Source organism: Convolutriloba macropyga, chromosome 9 (assembly GCF_964194025.1).
Source record: "Convolutriloba macropyga chromosome 9, txConMacr16.3, whole genome shotgun sequence".
Lineage (NCBI taxonomy): Eukaryota > Metazoa > Xenacoelomorpha > Acoela > Convolutidae > Convolutriloba > Convolutriloba macropyga.
In genome coordinates this window covers 57,274,468-57,289,778 of record NC_134476.1, presented here as the reverse complement: position 1 = coordinate 57,289,778, position 15,311 = coordinate 57,274,468, and the positions used below count along the sequence as shown (strand labels likewise).

Sequence of the window (15,311 nt, the reverse complement as noted above, 5' to 3'; positions counted from 1 at the left end):
TATTTCAGCTGTCCGCTAAGCACGAGCGACTACAGTTCTCTGATCACTGCAGCCCAGTTCAACCCCTCTCCTGCCCAGTTGAGCAGCCCTTCTCACATGCACCCCTCAATGGGCAGCCCTGGTCAGCACCCACTAGCCATTGCTTCATCCTCAATACACGGACCCGCTGTGCTCTACAATGGGGCAGATGGACTACACCCTCAACTACAGCCTGAGTTGTTGGGTTGTGCTCCCTTCATGATTGGGACTGCACCTCCTGTTAGGAAGGAGAGGAGTCGTGATGCTGCTAGGAACAGGCGAGGTAAGACCTCATTTTTAGATGCCACTTTCTAGAGCCTTATACAAAGCATCTGTGCCTGCTCCACGTTCTACGTGCTTCATATGCATTTAGGGAAAGAGAACAACGAGTTCATAGAACTAGCGAGGACTCTGCCAGTATCAGTGGCCATTACTAGTCAGCTGGACAAGGCCTCCATTGTGAGACTGGGGATTGCATTCCTCAGAATGAGACACTTGAGTGCACTATGCACTCCTCACTGGACTGATTCTGTTGGTCTATTGCCACATGTCAAAGGTCACTTCCCATATCTCTTCATTAGCAAATTCAAAGTCAGATAGGCAAATGCAAATCATAGTACACAAACTATTGCTACAGTATCACGCAAAATGAAAAACCAAACTGAAGACATGACCAGGAAGCTCAGTAATGTGCGTTTGCACATAAAGTTCCGACCCCGCTCATCTACATTTTCACTTGATTGTCTACCAAATGAGGACGACATAAAAAAAATTAACATATAAACATATCGTTAAACAAATTACCTAACGAATAAAACAATCTACATTAGAAGGTCGATGAGACCCGTGACTACCATAATATGACTATTAGAAAAGACGGCGATAAAAATCAAATAATAACAAATATTAATTACGACCAAAACTCGTTGTCCATTTTTTGAGAACCAATAATAACCAAATCAAAATGGCATCAGATAAAACTTATACTAAAGAAGATTAACCTGCACTTCATTAGAAAAAATATGGGACTTTTCCTCAATCCGACTTGGTGACAAGTCGACAAGAAATGAGCAAAAGGACACAGTTTAATAAAACGTTGCCTTGTTTAAGAATTAATGTCAAAGTGATTAGAAACATTATGTATCAAATGAAATCCTTGAGATTATTTCATACCTTCATACAGAGCGATTGCGACCTTTCAATATCCAGGATATGTCAAACAACAAAAAGAACGGCAAATACAGGCAAAAAGAAAACAATTTGCATTGAAAAAAAATTCCCACAAAAAATTAGCACGAAAACGATGTCCCAGCCGATTAAACATTAAGCTGTTCACTGAACATTAAAAATTTTATTGCGATTTTTTTCAAATGACCAGAGGACCGCCCATTATTGTGATAATGTGGAAAGAAAACAAAAACCTATAAAAATGGGCGAACACGCAAGTAACACGAATATTTTTCTAATACTGGTTGTACCAACAAATAAAGACCACTTGAGGAAAAACCGTTATAAAGAAAAAATTGAAGTTCAATAGATGAGGGATGTGATTTGTGCATACAGATGGTAAGCTACAAACTAACAGAAATAAGATTGGCAAGTCTTAGAATTTCATTGTCTTTTTTTAAAAAAACAAAATTTTCAGAATTCATAGCCAACATAATCCTTCGACTATAAGAGTATGAAGTTTCTCTTGCAACTTCTCAAACTAATTGCGCCTGTTATTAGTGGCACCAAGTCATAAGACTATAAAATAATGTTAAATACAAGCTGAACTAAAAATTTCAAACAACTTAACGAAACCAGTGTTGAAGCCATCAGATTGATAATTTATTAACCGCGAGAACATGAAATCTTCATTTGCGTCTACTTTGAACATCATAAAGTCTTTTTGTAAAACGATTTTTCCAACAAATTGTCTAAGCCCTGAAGACATCAGTCAAAACTTTTAACCAAAAGAAAAATTATTATTTGGTTCAACTAAACATTAAAGAGATCTCTCAATAATGAGGCTAAGTTAATAAAATGATAAAATATTGTAAAATACGAAAAAGAAAACGCCAACCAGAACAAAAAGAAATTGAAGAATACTTTTGAAATTTTTAAATTTAATGTGAAAGGCAATAAATTATTAACTATATACCGATATCAGTAATTAAGTTTATTTAAGTATCTATAGTGGGCGACTGAGACCTTTATATTAGTCAGCATTTGTCATACGACAACAAAAACTAACAACAAATACACGGCAAAAATAAAAAAACTGCCAAATCCTGCAAGAGAACGGTGTCGCAGCCCATAAAAGCAAGTGTTATGCAAACAATAAAAACGTTCAGTTACAATTTTTGTAAACCTTTTTTCAGTTAGATTGTTTAGTAATGTGACAATTTACCAAAAAAACAGAAAGAACAGCAAAAATGGGCAATAATGCACGAAAATTACAAAATTTTTTATGAAACTCGTATAACCAAATCCAAAAAACCGTTATTTTAAAACAATCCGCCAAAAAAATAGTTTGTATTCTATAAAAAAAAGTTTAACAAGTATTTACTGAGAATAAGCTAAAAGTTGACAGAAACAATATGAAAAATGACCAAGTTCAAAAAATCACTGAAATTTGCTGAAAACAAATACATTCAATGACATACGAGTCATTAGGTAACAACCGAATGCACGGTACGGGTTCACTTACACCTCATGAAGAAGCTATTTGGATCCTTGAATGGTTCGACGTAGTACTCAGACTGCAAAAAGAACAACAATTGAAGGCAAAACACAAGAATTCAGTTAAAGCTCACTAAACTCTTCAAAGCCGAAAAACCATTAGATTCTTTGAAAACAAACTATATCTACATTCGGCTTCAGTTTTACGTAAATGGGAGCTGTCATTCATAGAGCCGTGAATAAAAAATTTTTTGTCAGTAATTAACAAAGAAAAGCAAAATACTTTGAAAAAAAGCAGCACCAAAATAAAATTCAAAAAATTTATCACAAGAATCCATGATAATATCAAACTAAACCCTGATTTTGCCGCACACCCAACCAACCGCCCAAATGTTTGCGAGTTAGACCAATTGTTGAGTGAAATACAATTATTCAAAAAACAATGATGTATTTTGTATAAAAAGCGAGTTAAATTTGTAAAAAACGGAGAATTTTAATTTCAAAAGACTTTTATAGGGCAGAAGACTTTCGACTAGCTCTTTTAGAATTTAAAGAGATTTTGTCAGCGGTCTCTAGGCCTCCACTTTCAGCAAACTTAAACAAAGTGGACCAAAAAAGCATTTTGTGCAATTTTTGATGAAAAGTCTGAATTTTGAAAACTTTATCAAAAGTTTTAGACAAAGAAACTCCAATCAAACAATTCAGCAACGCTGTTCTATCTACAACGGTAACAATAACACAAACGTTAAAAATTTTAAATTATTTTTAAAAATTTTAGTAAAATTACTCCAAATTTTAGCAAAAATTACTGAAAATGTGAATGAAAACTGTCGATTATTCACAAAACTTTAAACCTCGATAACTCCCTGTAAAAATGAAATTCGAAAATCTTTTTAATTCCATATTCTCGAATGTACGTGCTTTTTAATAATACCACTCATAACTCTCAACGATGAATAAATATATCGATCGGCCAAAATTGACTGAACAAAAAAACCATTTGAGTATATAGTTCCTCCCTCCCCACTAAGGTGGGGGTCGGAACAATATATGAATTGCCTCGGTCCTTTTCAAACAAAAAAATGGGCTTATTCAAAGTACAGTCGTCTTTCACTCTGATAGTTCTTTCATGGTAATTTGGCTATATTAATTTAGATTCGAACCCCAGCAACAGTCCAGGTGTATTCAACTACTCAGATGCCATAGGAATGCACATCCTACAGGTACGCAACCAACAACAAAATGAAGAGACACAACAATAGAAAGACACGTTCTGAAATCTGAAGTACAACCAAAGAAATACAAAAAAGACAGTTGTTATCTCTCCAGCTCATCCAGAACATATTTTCTAAAACCTTTCCCAAAGAACTAATCGTTCCAGAAAATTTAATCGCTTTAATATTTTTCAGAAGTTAAAAAAACCTTTTTTAATATTTATATATGCAATGATGAACACAAATTACGTGAGTTACGGAGTCGTAAAATAATAGGCGACATAGCAAAAACGACATAACTGAATGCGAGAAGAAACCAATTATAGAAATTTTGGCGTTTTTTTTTAACAGACATCTGCATTTTTTTATGTTGAAATTTACCATTTATTTGATCTAAACGATCCATTTGCTCTAAGGATTTCAAAGCAATTCCGCATAAGAAACTGCTGCTAGTGGTTTTAGGATACTTGGAAGAAATTATTTCTCGGATGACAAAGGAAACATTTTTGATAAGCTAGCGAGATGCTGGAACATTCTGCGCCAAAGCCGTCTTGACTAAAATACCGCAGAAATCTGATGATTTTTTTGTTATAACAGAATATATAGCACCACTAAAAATGGAAGATGTTAGAATATCGATCAAACTATAGTCTTAAACTTAGTGAGAATTAGAAAGAAAGTTTGACTTACCAGATTAGAAAGACAAGCAATATGATTTTGATCAAAGAAATTATATAAATGAATCGTCAAGAAATGGTGCTGAGAATCAATATTCGGTTCAAATTGGTGAATCTAGATAACTATTATTAGAGTTAGATTAAGTGATGTAAAATCTTCCCAGCATGTATTAAATGATGATGATATCTCCGGAAGTGTGAATGAATTCTTAGAAAAGTGCAAATGCATTCCATTTATGGTTCCCTTTGCGACTGATTTGCAGAAGCAAACCATAATGGGTAACCCTTGCGACCCCCACTATAAATCAAGTGCTAAGATTAGTTTTGTATCTTGACTTTTTCACACTGATAATGGGTATATATACAGCTGATTTTTAAGTCCTTTTTCATCCCCAAATTCAAATCACCATCTTGATCTAATAATCAGATCTCTCCTGTAAATCTCTAAATTCTACTGTAAAATATCATTTTGTTATTCTCTCATTCTTGAGAAATTAATTCTTTTACTTAGTTAAAAACGCTTTTTATTCCGCTTGCGAAAGTCCATAACCCAACAGGTTATGGGCCCAGCAATTTTCTAAGTCATAAAATTAATTTCCAAAACAAAACTAATTTGTTGTTGACAGTCATAATCCTTTTCTGCTTAGTACCTTTTCTTTTCACAACTGTTTTGCCTGCTCAAACTTCAATGGATCAACAGACAGTGAAGCTGCTGACCTATACAGGAAAGGCACAGGACTTTCCAATCTGGAGCACAAGATTTGTGGCGATGATGCAGACGAAGGGACTCTACAAATCACTACTGGGGACAAAGGAGCAACCCAATGAGCCTGCGCCACTGGCCAATGGGGCAACCAATGATAAGAAGAACCACAAGGTGCTGAAGGATGCATATGAGAAGGAAGTTGCGGACATCAAGGAGAAACGGAACAATGTGTGGTGCCATCTGGCACTGACTCTAGATGAAACAACCCTCATGCTGATGAGACATGACTGTGTGGGAGATGATGGCATTGGAGATGGAGCAAAGGCTTGGAAGATTTTGCAAGAGAGATTTCAGAGTGTGGAGACGCCGACAGTGGTGACTTTAGTGGCACAGCTTGCTCGACTGCAGCTCGAGGATTCTGAGGATTTGGACAGCTTCTTCATCAGAGGACAGGAGTTGCTCACAAGGCTAAAAGAAGCATGAGAAGCAGTCTCAGAGACCCTCTTCAACGCCTTGGTCCTCAATGGTCTGCCAATGAGGCATGAAAGTTTTGTTATACAGGAAAGCTTCAACCCGGCAACGAACTTCACAGAGTTGAGGAAAAGGCTGCAGAACTTTCATGAGAGCACGGTGCAGAGACACAAGGGACAAAGTGGTTCAGTGGCACTGGCAGTGAAGTCTGAGTTCAAGAAGGGACCCAAGAAAGGAAACTGCTTTGTGTGTGGGATCCCTGGACACTTTGCCAAGGACTGCAGGAGGAAGGAGACAGCACAATGCAGCAAGTGTGGTGAGAAGGGTCACCTAGACAGGGCATGCAAGAGACAAAGAGATGGAGGAAAACATGAGTCAGTGGCAAGGGGTCCAACATTGGCTACACCAGACGAGGAATGCCGGGCAACTCTTACCCAGTGGAAGACAGCAGGCATGCTAGTGGACAGTGGTTGTGCAGATCACATAGTGACGAACATCGATGCGTTCCTGGACTTTGTGCCCATTCAATCAGTGGTCAGAAATCCCAACGGAGAGGCTTCCAGAGTGGTGGGCAGAGGCTGTGTGAGGATCAGCATACCCTCAAACAAAGGGGAATTCCAATGCGAACTCAAAAATGTTCTGTGTGTGCCGGACTATTCTTCAAACCTCCTACCAGTCTCAAGGTGCACGGAGTGGGGACATAGCTTCACTTTCGAGAGGAAACAGCTGCATGAAACTCCAGAAGGGAACTCGGGTAAAACTAACACAAGAAAATAATTTGTTTTACTTACCCTGCAGCGTTCTAGAATTCAAGATGAGTTCCAACAGCGTGAAACTTGACATTGCAAGGAAGTGGCACAGACGATTGAGTCATTTGAATCAAGCGGATGTGGTCAGGAATGCACCAGAGATAGTGGGGGAACTCGATGATGTATGCAATGTGTGTGCATTGGCCAAGATCACAAAGACTCCAGTACCAAGAGTGGCAAAGACCCAAGCAGAAGAGAAGCTGGAGAGGGTGTTCACAGACGTGATGTGACCTTTCAGAGTAGAGTCACTGTCAGGGTTCCGGTTCTGCATAGTGTTTGCAGACCAGTACACGAAGTTTGTGTTTGTGGACTTGCTTAAGGCAAAGAGTGAAGCACTGGCCAGCCTGAAGAAATTTGTTCTCAGTGTGGGGACGCCCAAGAAGCTGAGGCAAGACAATGCGAAGGAGTTTCTCTCAGAGCAGTTCAAGACGTACTGCTTAGATGCAGGCATTCTACAGGAAAAGACCATACCAGAGACGCCACAACAGAATGGGTTAGCTGAGAGGTGCAACAGGACACTGCTGGAGATGGCAAGATGTTTGCTCATTGACTCAGGACTTCCCAAGATGATGTGGGGAGCAGCAATTCTTCACGCAGCAAGGATCAGAAACTTGGTTGTGAGACGAGGAGAAGAAAAATGCCCAGCAGAGCTGATGAGAGGTATAAAACCTAAGCTCTCAATTAGTAAATTATCTATTTTTGGTTGCACAGTCTTCATGAGGAAGAGGGACAGAGAAGTCAGCAAACTTGAACCCAAGGCACTGGAAGGAAAGTTTGTGGGTTATACTGAAGGAGAAAACGGATACCTGGTGTACATACCCAACACACGCAAGGTGATGGCAGTTCGAGATGTGATCATCAAGGAGTCTGAAGTGGGCTCAATCCCTGACAACAAAGAAACGACTGACCTACTAGATGATGGGTCGGAACTGGGAATCTGGCACCCAGATGATGGTCATCAAGATGATGACAACAGAGAACGACAGGACACATCTACTGCAATAAAGGAGGAGTGGCATGACGCAGGGAGCGTGAATACTCAAGACACAACACTGAGACCAGAGGCCTCAGATGTTGGAGAAACAGCACTAGATGACGAATCTACTGCAACAAGCAACAACTCTGGAAGACAGTGACACAGAAGACTTCTCACAGTTAGAGACAGTTGGCTTCAATGAAGATGCACTGGAACACGCGGACAGAGCAGAGCCCAGACGAGGGACACGAGCAAGCAATGTTCCGCAATTTTTTGGAGAAGTCAGGACCCATCTTGCTGTGACTGAGGGCGACTATGTGGAACCCAAAACAGTCTACGAAGCCAAGCAAGGTGACGATTGGGACCAGTGGCACCGGGCAATGAAGGACGAGGTCAAGGCACTCCAAGACAACGAGACTTGGAACCTAGTGAGACCACCCACAGACAGGGACGTCATACCGGGCAAATGGGTCTACAAAGTGAAATTGGGACCCAGTGGTCAAGTGGACAAATACAAAGCGCGCTATGTGGCGAAAGGCTTCAAACAAGTGGAAGGACTGGACTACTTTAAACTTTTGCGCCTACCTGTAAGCCAGAGACATTCAGGATTCTACTTCAGCTATCAGCGAAGCAGGGCCATGTGATGCACCAATTTGATGTCAAGACTGCTTTCCTGCACTCACCAATCGAGGAAGAATTGTATCTGGAACAGCCACAGGAGTTTGTAAAACGCGGATCAGATGGGGAGAAGTTAGTATGTCGACTAAATAAATCAATTTATGGTTTGAAACAGGCTGCTAACAACTGGTACAAAGAGCTGGCAAACTTCCTTCTGAGACAGGGGTTCACCAGAAGCAGGAGCGATCACTGCTTGTTCGCAAGATCAGAGGCAGAGGATCACACCTTCATCTTGGTCTGGGTTGACGACATCATAGTAGCATCAAGAAGTATGACAGTGGTCTCTGATGTCAAGAAGGCACTAGAAGCAACCTTTCACATGGAATACAGAGGGAGACTACACTGGTTTCTGGGTCTAAGAATCAGACGAGAAGAGGGCAAAGTCACAGTCGACCAAGAACGCTACATAGAAACAATGCTTGAGCGGTTTCAAATGGATCAATGCAAACCCTCAAGAACTCCAGCTGATTTGAATTTGAAACTTCAGACAGCACAGAACGGAGACGAAGAAGTGGACCAGAGGATCTACAGAAGCTTGGTTGGATCACTTCTGTATCTGGCCAAACAGACGAGGCCAGATATCATGTTCACAGTCAACATTCTGTCCAGACACATGAATGCACCTACCAATCAACACTGGATGTGCGGAAAACGACTTCTGCGATATCTTCAAGGTTCAAAAGGTTTAAAACTTACTTACACAAAAGAGGCTAGTTATGATTTAGTGGGGGAAAGTGATGCAGACTGGTCTGGAGACGTGAACGACAGAAAATCAACAACGGGCTATTACTTCAAGCTCAACGGACGTGGCGCAGCACTCAGCTGGGGTGTCAAGAAGCAGGCCACAGTTGCTCTTTCTTCATCAGAAGCAGAATATCAGGGCATGGCAGCAGCAGTTCAGGAAGCACTCTACCTGAATCAACTTCTAGAGGATTTTGGCATCCAACAGAAACGTCCAATAGCAATTGGAGAGGACAACCAAAGTTGTATCAGACTCTGCCAAAACCCAGTCATGCACAAAAGGAGCAAGCACATCGAAACAAAGTTTCACTTCATTCGTGACAAGACTGAGGATGGGACTATTTCAATTCATTACGTCCCTACAGACAAAATGGCAGCGGACATCTTCACAAAGTCCTTACCCGTTTCGAATGTGGAAACATGCAGAGCAGTTTTAATGGGAACAGACTCTACGCAATCAGCTCAAGTCTGAGTGGGGGTGTTAGAATATCGATCAAACTTTAGTCTTAAACTTAGTGAGAATTAGAAAAAAAGTTTGACTTACCAGATTAGAAATACAAGCAATATGATTTTGATCAAAGAAATTACATAAATGAATCGTCAAGAAATGGTGCCGAGAATCAATATTCGGTTCAAATTGGTGAATCTAGATAACTATTATTAGAGTTAGATTAAGTGATGTAAAATCTTCCCAGCATGTATTAAATGATGATGATATCTCCGGAAGTGTGAATGAATTCTTAGAAAAAAGCAAATGCATTCCATTTATGGTTCCCTTTGCGACTGATTTGCAGAAGCAAACCATATTGGGTAACCCTTGCGACCCCCACTATAAATCACGGTGCTAAGATTAGTTTTGTATCTTGACTTTTTCACACTGATAATGGGTATATATACAGCTGATTTTTGAGTCCTTTTTCATCCCCAAATTCAAATCACCATCTTGATCTAATAATCAGATCTCTCCTGTAAATCTCTAAATTCTACTGTAAAATATCATTTTGTTATTCTCTCATTTTTGAGAAATTAATTCTTTTACTTGGTTAAAAACGCTTTTTATTCCGCTTGCGAAAGTCCATAACCCAACAGAAGAGCAAACTTAATTTTGAATTGAAGTTGGTAGTTATAGGGAACTATAATTTGAATTATGTTACCATAGGGAAACGCACCTATTGTTTTTTATAACGTAAAGCGCCTATTACTCCTCCCCCGTTATCATTTCATCCACTTTTTCAAACATTGAAAGAACGTGGTGCCAATATTCAATTTCATATTGACTACTCTTGGAGAGACCCGTCGCTAATAGGTCCCACCCGAAGCTATCATCACATAAAGCGGATAAAATGTAAGGTTTTTGATATTCTAAGTTTAAAAATTACTGTTCTGTTAGAAAAAAAAAGGATACAAAGGAGCAGGCAAGTCTTATCTATTGTACTAACAGGAAAAAAAGTTTTTGGGTCATTTTTAAGTTGTTACAGAGGAGAAAAATGTAGTCTTAAAGAAAGAAAGTGAAAACTGTTGGCAATTAATATTATTCCCGAACCACCCGATTGACGAAAACGAATCTAATGTGTTTTGAGCCCTCGAATGTGTTTGAACTGGTAAAAAAACGATAACCTAGGACAGTTAGTGACAAAATATCCGCTCTCCGGCTAATTTTTAAGACATCAGATTCTCCGGTTTTTTGGACTTGACTCATCAGGAAAATTTTTACGGCTAACGCTTCATCACACGGGCTTCATCACACGCTTCATCTCTAGGAACTAATTATGGCATGCTACTAGTTTCAACAATATAGCTTTTCAAATTTCTAACCACAGTTTTTTGACCTCCGGATTACAAGCTTTGACTTTTTGAAGTATTTGACTCACGCAAGACGATTACTAGAAATAAGCGCAATCGTTATAGTGAGTTAGGTGTTGTGGGTGCGGTGCGACACCTTTAGCGACAATAGTTGTTTCTACCATTTTTACACCTGCCTATTTTTATTGTGCCTATGGATAGATGTTAGAGATCCCATTTTGGTCTTCGAAAGAATGTTTGTTTTGGTATATTTCAGCACGAAACGGAGAGAGAGCTTATTCTAAACCCTTCAGTGTTTACAGATTAAAGTGACTGAAATGACGTGCTGGATCTTTTCCGTTTGTGCCCCCCCCCCCGCTTAGTGGGTGCATATTATTTGCAACCCCCAGACGCACGTGCAATAATTTTACATAATGATTTACTAAGTAATGACGCGTGCTCTGTAACTGGGGGGAGCATAACGTACTGGGGGGGGGGGGCACAAACGGAAAAGATCCGACGTGCTTTATGTGAAAAATCGAAGTGGTATGTTTACAACATATTCCAAAAGCGGTTTACATGAGATAGGATGATAGTTGAGCAATGGATAACGGCAGCGAACGACAGCACAATTAGGCGATGGCATTTTGTGTAGTAACCAAAGCACTCCTATGGAATCACAAACTCCCAATGTAAGATAGAATGTTTACTTGAGTGATTAAGGTTAGGTTTGGTTAAGTTAAAGGAGTGTTGGTTGAGTATAATTAGGAGCTGAGTCTGGAAAAAGATAAAAGAGTCGCCGAGACTGAAAAACAACTTGAGAAGTTGATACACAGAGATACTGTGATAGAATTCAGCCGCAGCCGCTTAGCGGGGTTTCATAATGATATTCGCAGTGAGCCGTAAAACTTTTGTTTTAGTGAGACTAAACTGTTGAAGAACATTTGCAAGACCAGCAGGGATACTGTGAGCATTTTAATTGAGTTGTTTGGTAGAAGAAACACTAATAGAAGTGAAGGTTTTTTGGACGTGTGTAAAGTTTAAGGATACTAGACTAATTGCGAAACTATTTTTGAGACAGCGATCAAGAGCAGCAGAGGGGAATATCAGGGTAATTGCAGACTAGCTGAAACTCCTCTGGTTCCTTCAATATAATATTATTACCATGGCTGACAATTGATTAAACAAAAAAATCTGAAACCGTAAAAAACTAAGAATTTAACAGATGTGAAAAAGAAAAATGATTTTGGGAAACTTAACTCTTATGCCTGCCTTCCGTTTCTTTTTGAATGGACAATTTAGAAATTAACGTATTGCAGAACCGTTTTTAAAAGACGGATCCTACGGAACCTTTCACTTTGTTAGCAAAAAAAATTGTTACTTGATACAAGAAAAATCAACAAAATTTTGTTACAGAACAAAAAAAAACTTCAAAATGTCTTAAGGCTTATTTATGCTATGAAGGTTTTTTTTTCATTTTTCTGAATTCCTCGGTAAGCAATAAAAATTTTGAATTCTCTGAATTTATGAACTGAAATTGGCGGTCTCTGGTAGTCTCGCCAATTTTCCTCCGAACAATATAACCACTGTGTTTAGGCGATGGATGGCTTTGTGATGTCAGTGTACAAAGACGGGAGAATCCTTTACGTGTCAGAAACAGTCTCAGTTTACTTGGGATTATCTCAGGTATTTGTTAACTTCAACAAACCACCAAAAATATTCCCTAATTTGAACATCACTTTGCAAATTTCACGTCACCTAAAATTTTCTATGCTTCCAAAATAAGGCTCCAGTTTTTTGATGCAATTAATAATTTGGTTCCATTCGAATGTTCCTTCGAATTTTTCAGGGCCTCGCAACATTAGTGCTTCTTTAAACTGGTCAAAGCAAACTGTTTCATCGGAACAAAATAAATAGTGGCAATAATTGGATCTTCGCATATTTACACATAAGGGTATAACGAAAGCTGCAGAGCAACCTATGCTGGTTTGTTGTGTTTGGTTAGGTAGAGCTGACAGGCAACCATATTCTAGAGTATGTACACGAAGAAGACCACGTGGAGGTGTGTTATGCATTTGGACTGAACTACAGTGACTTCCACGGCACCACTCCCCCAAATGCCCCTTCAACCCTCCCACCCACAAACTACAATGCACTCACCCCCACAAATGGGGCAGAAAACAACAACAGACAACTACTCACCACAGTCAACAATTATCAACGCGCAGCTGGAGATCAATCAAAAGGTAGGAAAATTCTAACTCAAAAAAATTCTACCGATAGTCAAATGGCTAGAACAGGATAGTGTAATTGAATATTTTTAAATGAGAACCGTGCCTTTTAATATACAGGTGTTCTAGGAAAACACAAAACCTAGCCTCCAGATTGCCGAAAAATAGCTGCCGTTGACCCCAATGACTAACGTTGCGATTGAAACGACTAGAAAAAAAATAAGCGAGAAATTGACGCCAGGCTTGCCATTTTCTCAGTTTTAAAAAGCGTTCTCTTTGGTCTGCAATTTCATGAGATTCAATACATGAGGTGAATTTGGCTTGTAAATTGGAGGACAATAAGCATGAAACTAATACGAAACATAACCGACTAACGTCGGGCGAATTGCTCTCAACCGACCGGCGAGCGGTTGGCTTGGTCAGTAGCTAGCCACGGGGGGGAGGGGGGGTGCACCGGGGGCCGATTGGGGCAGCACTGGGGGGGGGGGGGCAAAAGCGCGGTGGGGGGTGGAGCCAATAGTGGGGGTGGGGGGTCAACAAAGGGGGGGGGGGTGTCAACCTCTAAGAACCGCCCCTCACACCATAAGTATAAGTATAAGTCTCCAAGACAGTTTGAGCTGAAACTGACCTGAAAGGCTCTAAGAGCACATAATGCCCGCTGGGCGCTACCTGTTTATCCCGTTTTTGAGGACGAAAAGTCAAAAGCGTCAGACGAAAAATTGGTCAAGCGAAAAATCGCATTAAAAAAGACCGACAGGACTAATATAATTGCTACAAACTTCGCTTGAGAGCAATTAATTATAACTATGCTCTAAAAAACTTTATGCACTAACTCTAACTCTTTAAACATAAACACGCAGTGCCCGGGTTTTATCGGCTTGACCAGTTTCTTGATTCCGCTTGTTAACCTTGACCGTATTTGCATACATTTGTTGAATGAAATCCAAAACCCATTAAGTTGTCACAGTGCATGAGGTAAGTAAGAAGTCGAACGTGACAGTTGAGACTTAAGTAGACCGAAAAAAGATGAAAACGAAATAAAAACATAGATGGACAAGTCCTAAATTACAATCCAAAGAACTGGATGAACTTATGATCCAAACATCAATATTGTTCCAGCATTATTAAACTTTTAGTAAACAAAGCAAATGACAATAAAGGCGCGACATAAACCTCAAAAACATAAGCCTCAAAACAATTTAAAAATAGATTTTTAAAAAAAAAATAGTGTCGTAACATCATAGACATTAACAACACTCTTTAAAACCTTTGACACTACACATCCTTAGAATGCATACTATATACAATAACCTTGTGAAAATCACTGCGCGACAAAATAAAGAAAGCGTAAAAACCAAATTTGGTTAAAATTCCAATCCCTCTGAAAACAGTTCCCTCTGAAAACAATTTGACTGTCTATTTTTTTGCAAAATAGGGGTGTAAAAATTATTGGCAATAACAACACTTTATATAAAGATTGACACTACGCATACTTAAAATGCGTACAGCATACAACCTAGCCAAAATGAGACAAAATCAAGAAACCGCAAAAACAACACTTTGCACTATATAACCGAAATCATTCGAGCTAATCTACAGCGTGGCACACAGCTTCGGAATAATCTTACTACATCATTGCAATCATCTTATAACTTCATCTTATTACATCAGGTGAAAAAGGCCACAAAGAAAACCAAATGAAGGCGACATCCAAAAATTGACAACAAAAAATTTCAAAAAAAAAAAACAATCGATATCTAAGTCACCAAAAACAATATCTAGCTGAAGCCGATAAATTTTAAAAAAACGCCCAGCTAGCAGGGCAAAAAGAACTGTTAATATGAAGACTAACCGACAAAATCACAAGCAAAAACTAGCTTGGCCAAAAATTTGTCAAAAATTTTCTCGCTATCAAAATGCAGAATGAACAGAAAACAACTCTCTTCTCTCTTCACTTTTGTCCAACTATTCGCCCAAACAATTGCTTTTCACTTGCTGCATTGCCTTTTACATCCTGTTTCAGATATACTGAAAATATCGATCAAAAAAGACACTCTACCAATACTTCAATATGAATTTTTAAAAGGAGAGCGCCTAATTAATAGCCTTTGAGAGGCTGACGGCGACTATTAATTAGTAAAACCATAGGTTATTATCGGATACTTCTAGGCTAATTATTTCAATGTAGTTAAGAAAAGAAGTTTAATGGAAACATGTCAAATGATGCAATCAATAGACACTGGTGTTGTTGACGTTCTTGAATCAATAACATAGCATCAACTATCACGATAACTAAGTAAGGGCTCCTCAAAATTTTGACCTTTAATTGTTTCTCGACAATTAA

The 15,311-nt window shown here is 39.1% G+C and overlaps 1 protein-coding gene across 2 annotated transcripts in view; it reads left to right on the top strand.

Annotated features, from left to right (window-relative positions):
- Positions 1-15,311, top strand: part of LOC142345885 (protein trachealess-like) — a 76,409-nt gene that overhangs the window by 17,500 nt on the left and 43,598 nt on the right. For both annotated transcript variants that reach the window (XM_075398321.1, XM_075398320.1), the window contains exons 2-6: positions 9-301; positions 392-574; positions 3,838-3,905; positions 12,333-12,422; positions 12,742-12,982. In XM_075398321.1, coding sequence (XP_075254436.1) covers positions 97-301; positions 392-574; positions 3,838-3,905; positions 12,333-12,422; positions 12,742-12,982 — 787 coding nt within the window. In that variant the 5' untranslated portion in view covers positions 9-96. The remainder of the gene's footprint in view (positions 1-8; positions 302-391; positions 575-3,837; positions 3,906-12,332; positions 12,423-12,741; positions 12,983-15,311) is intronic.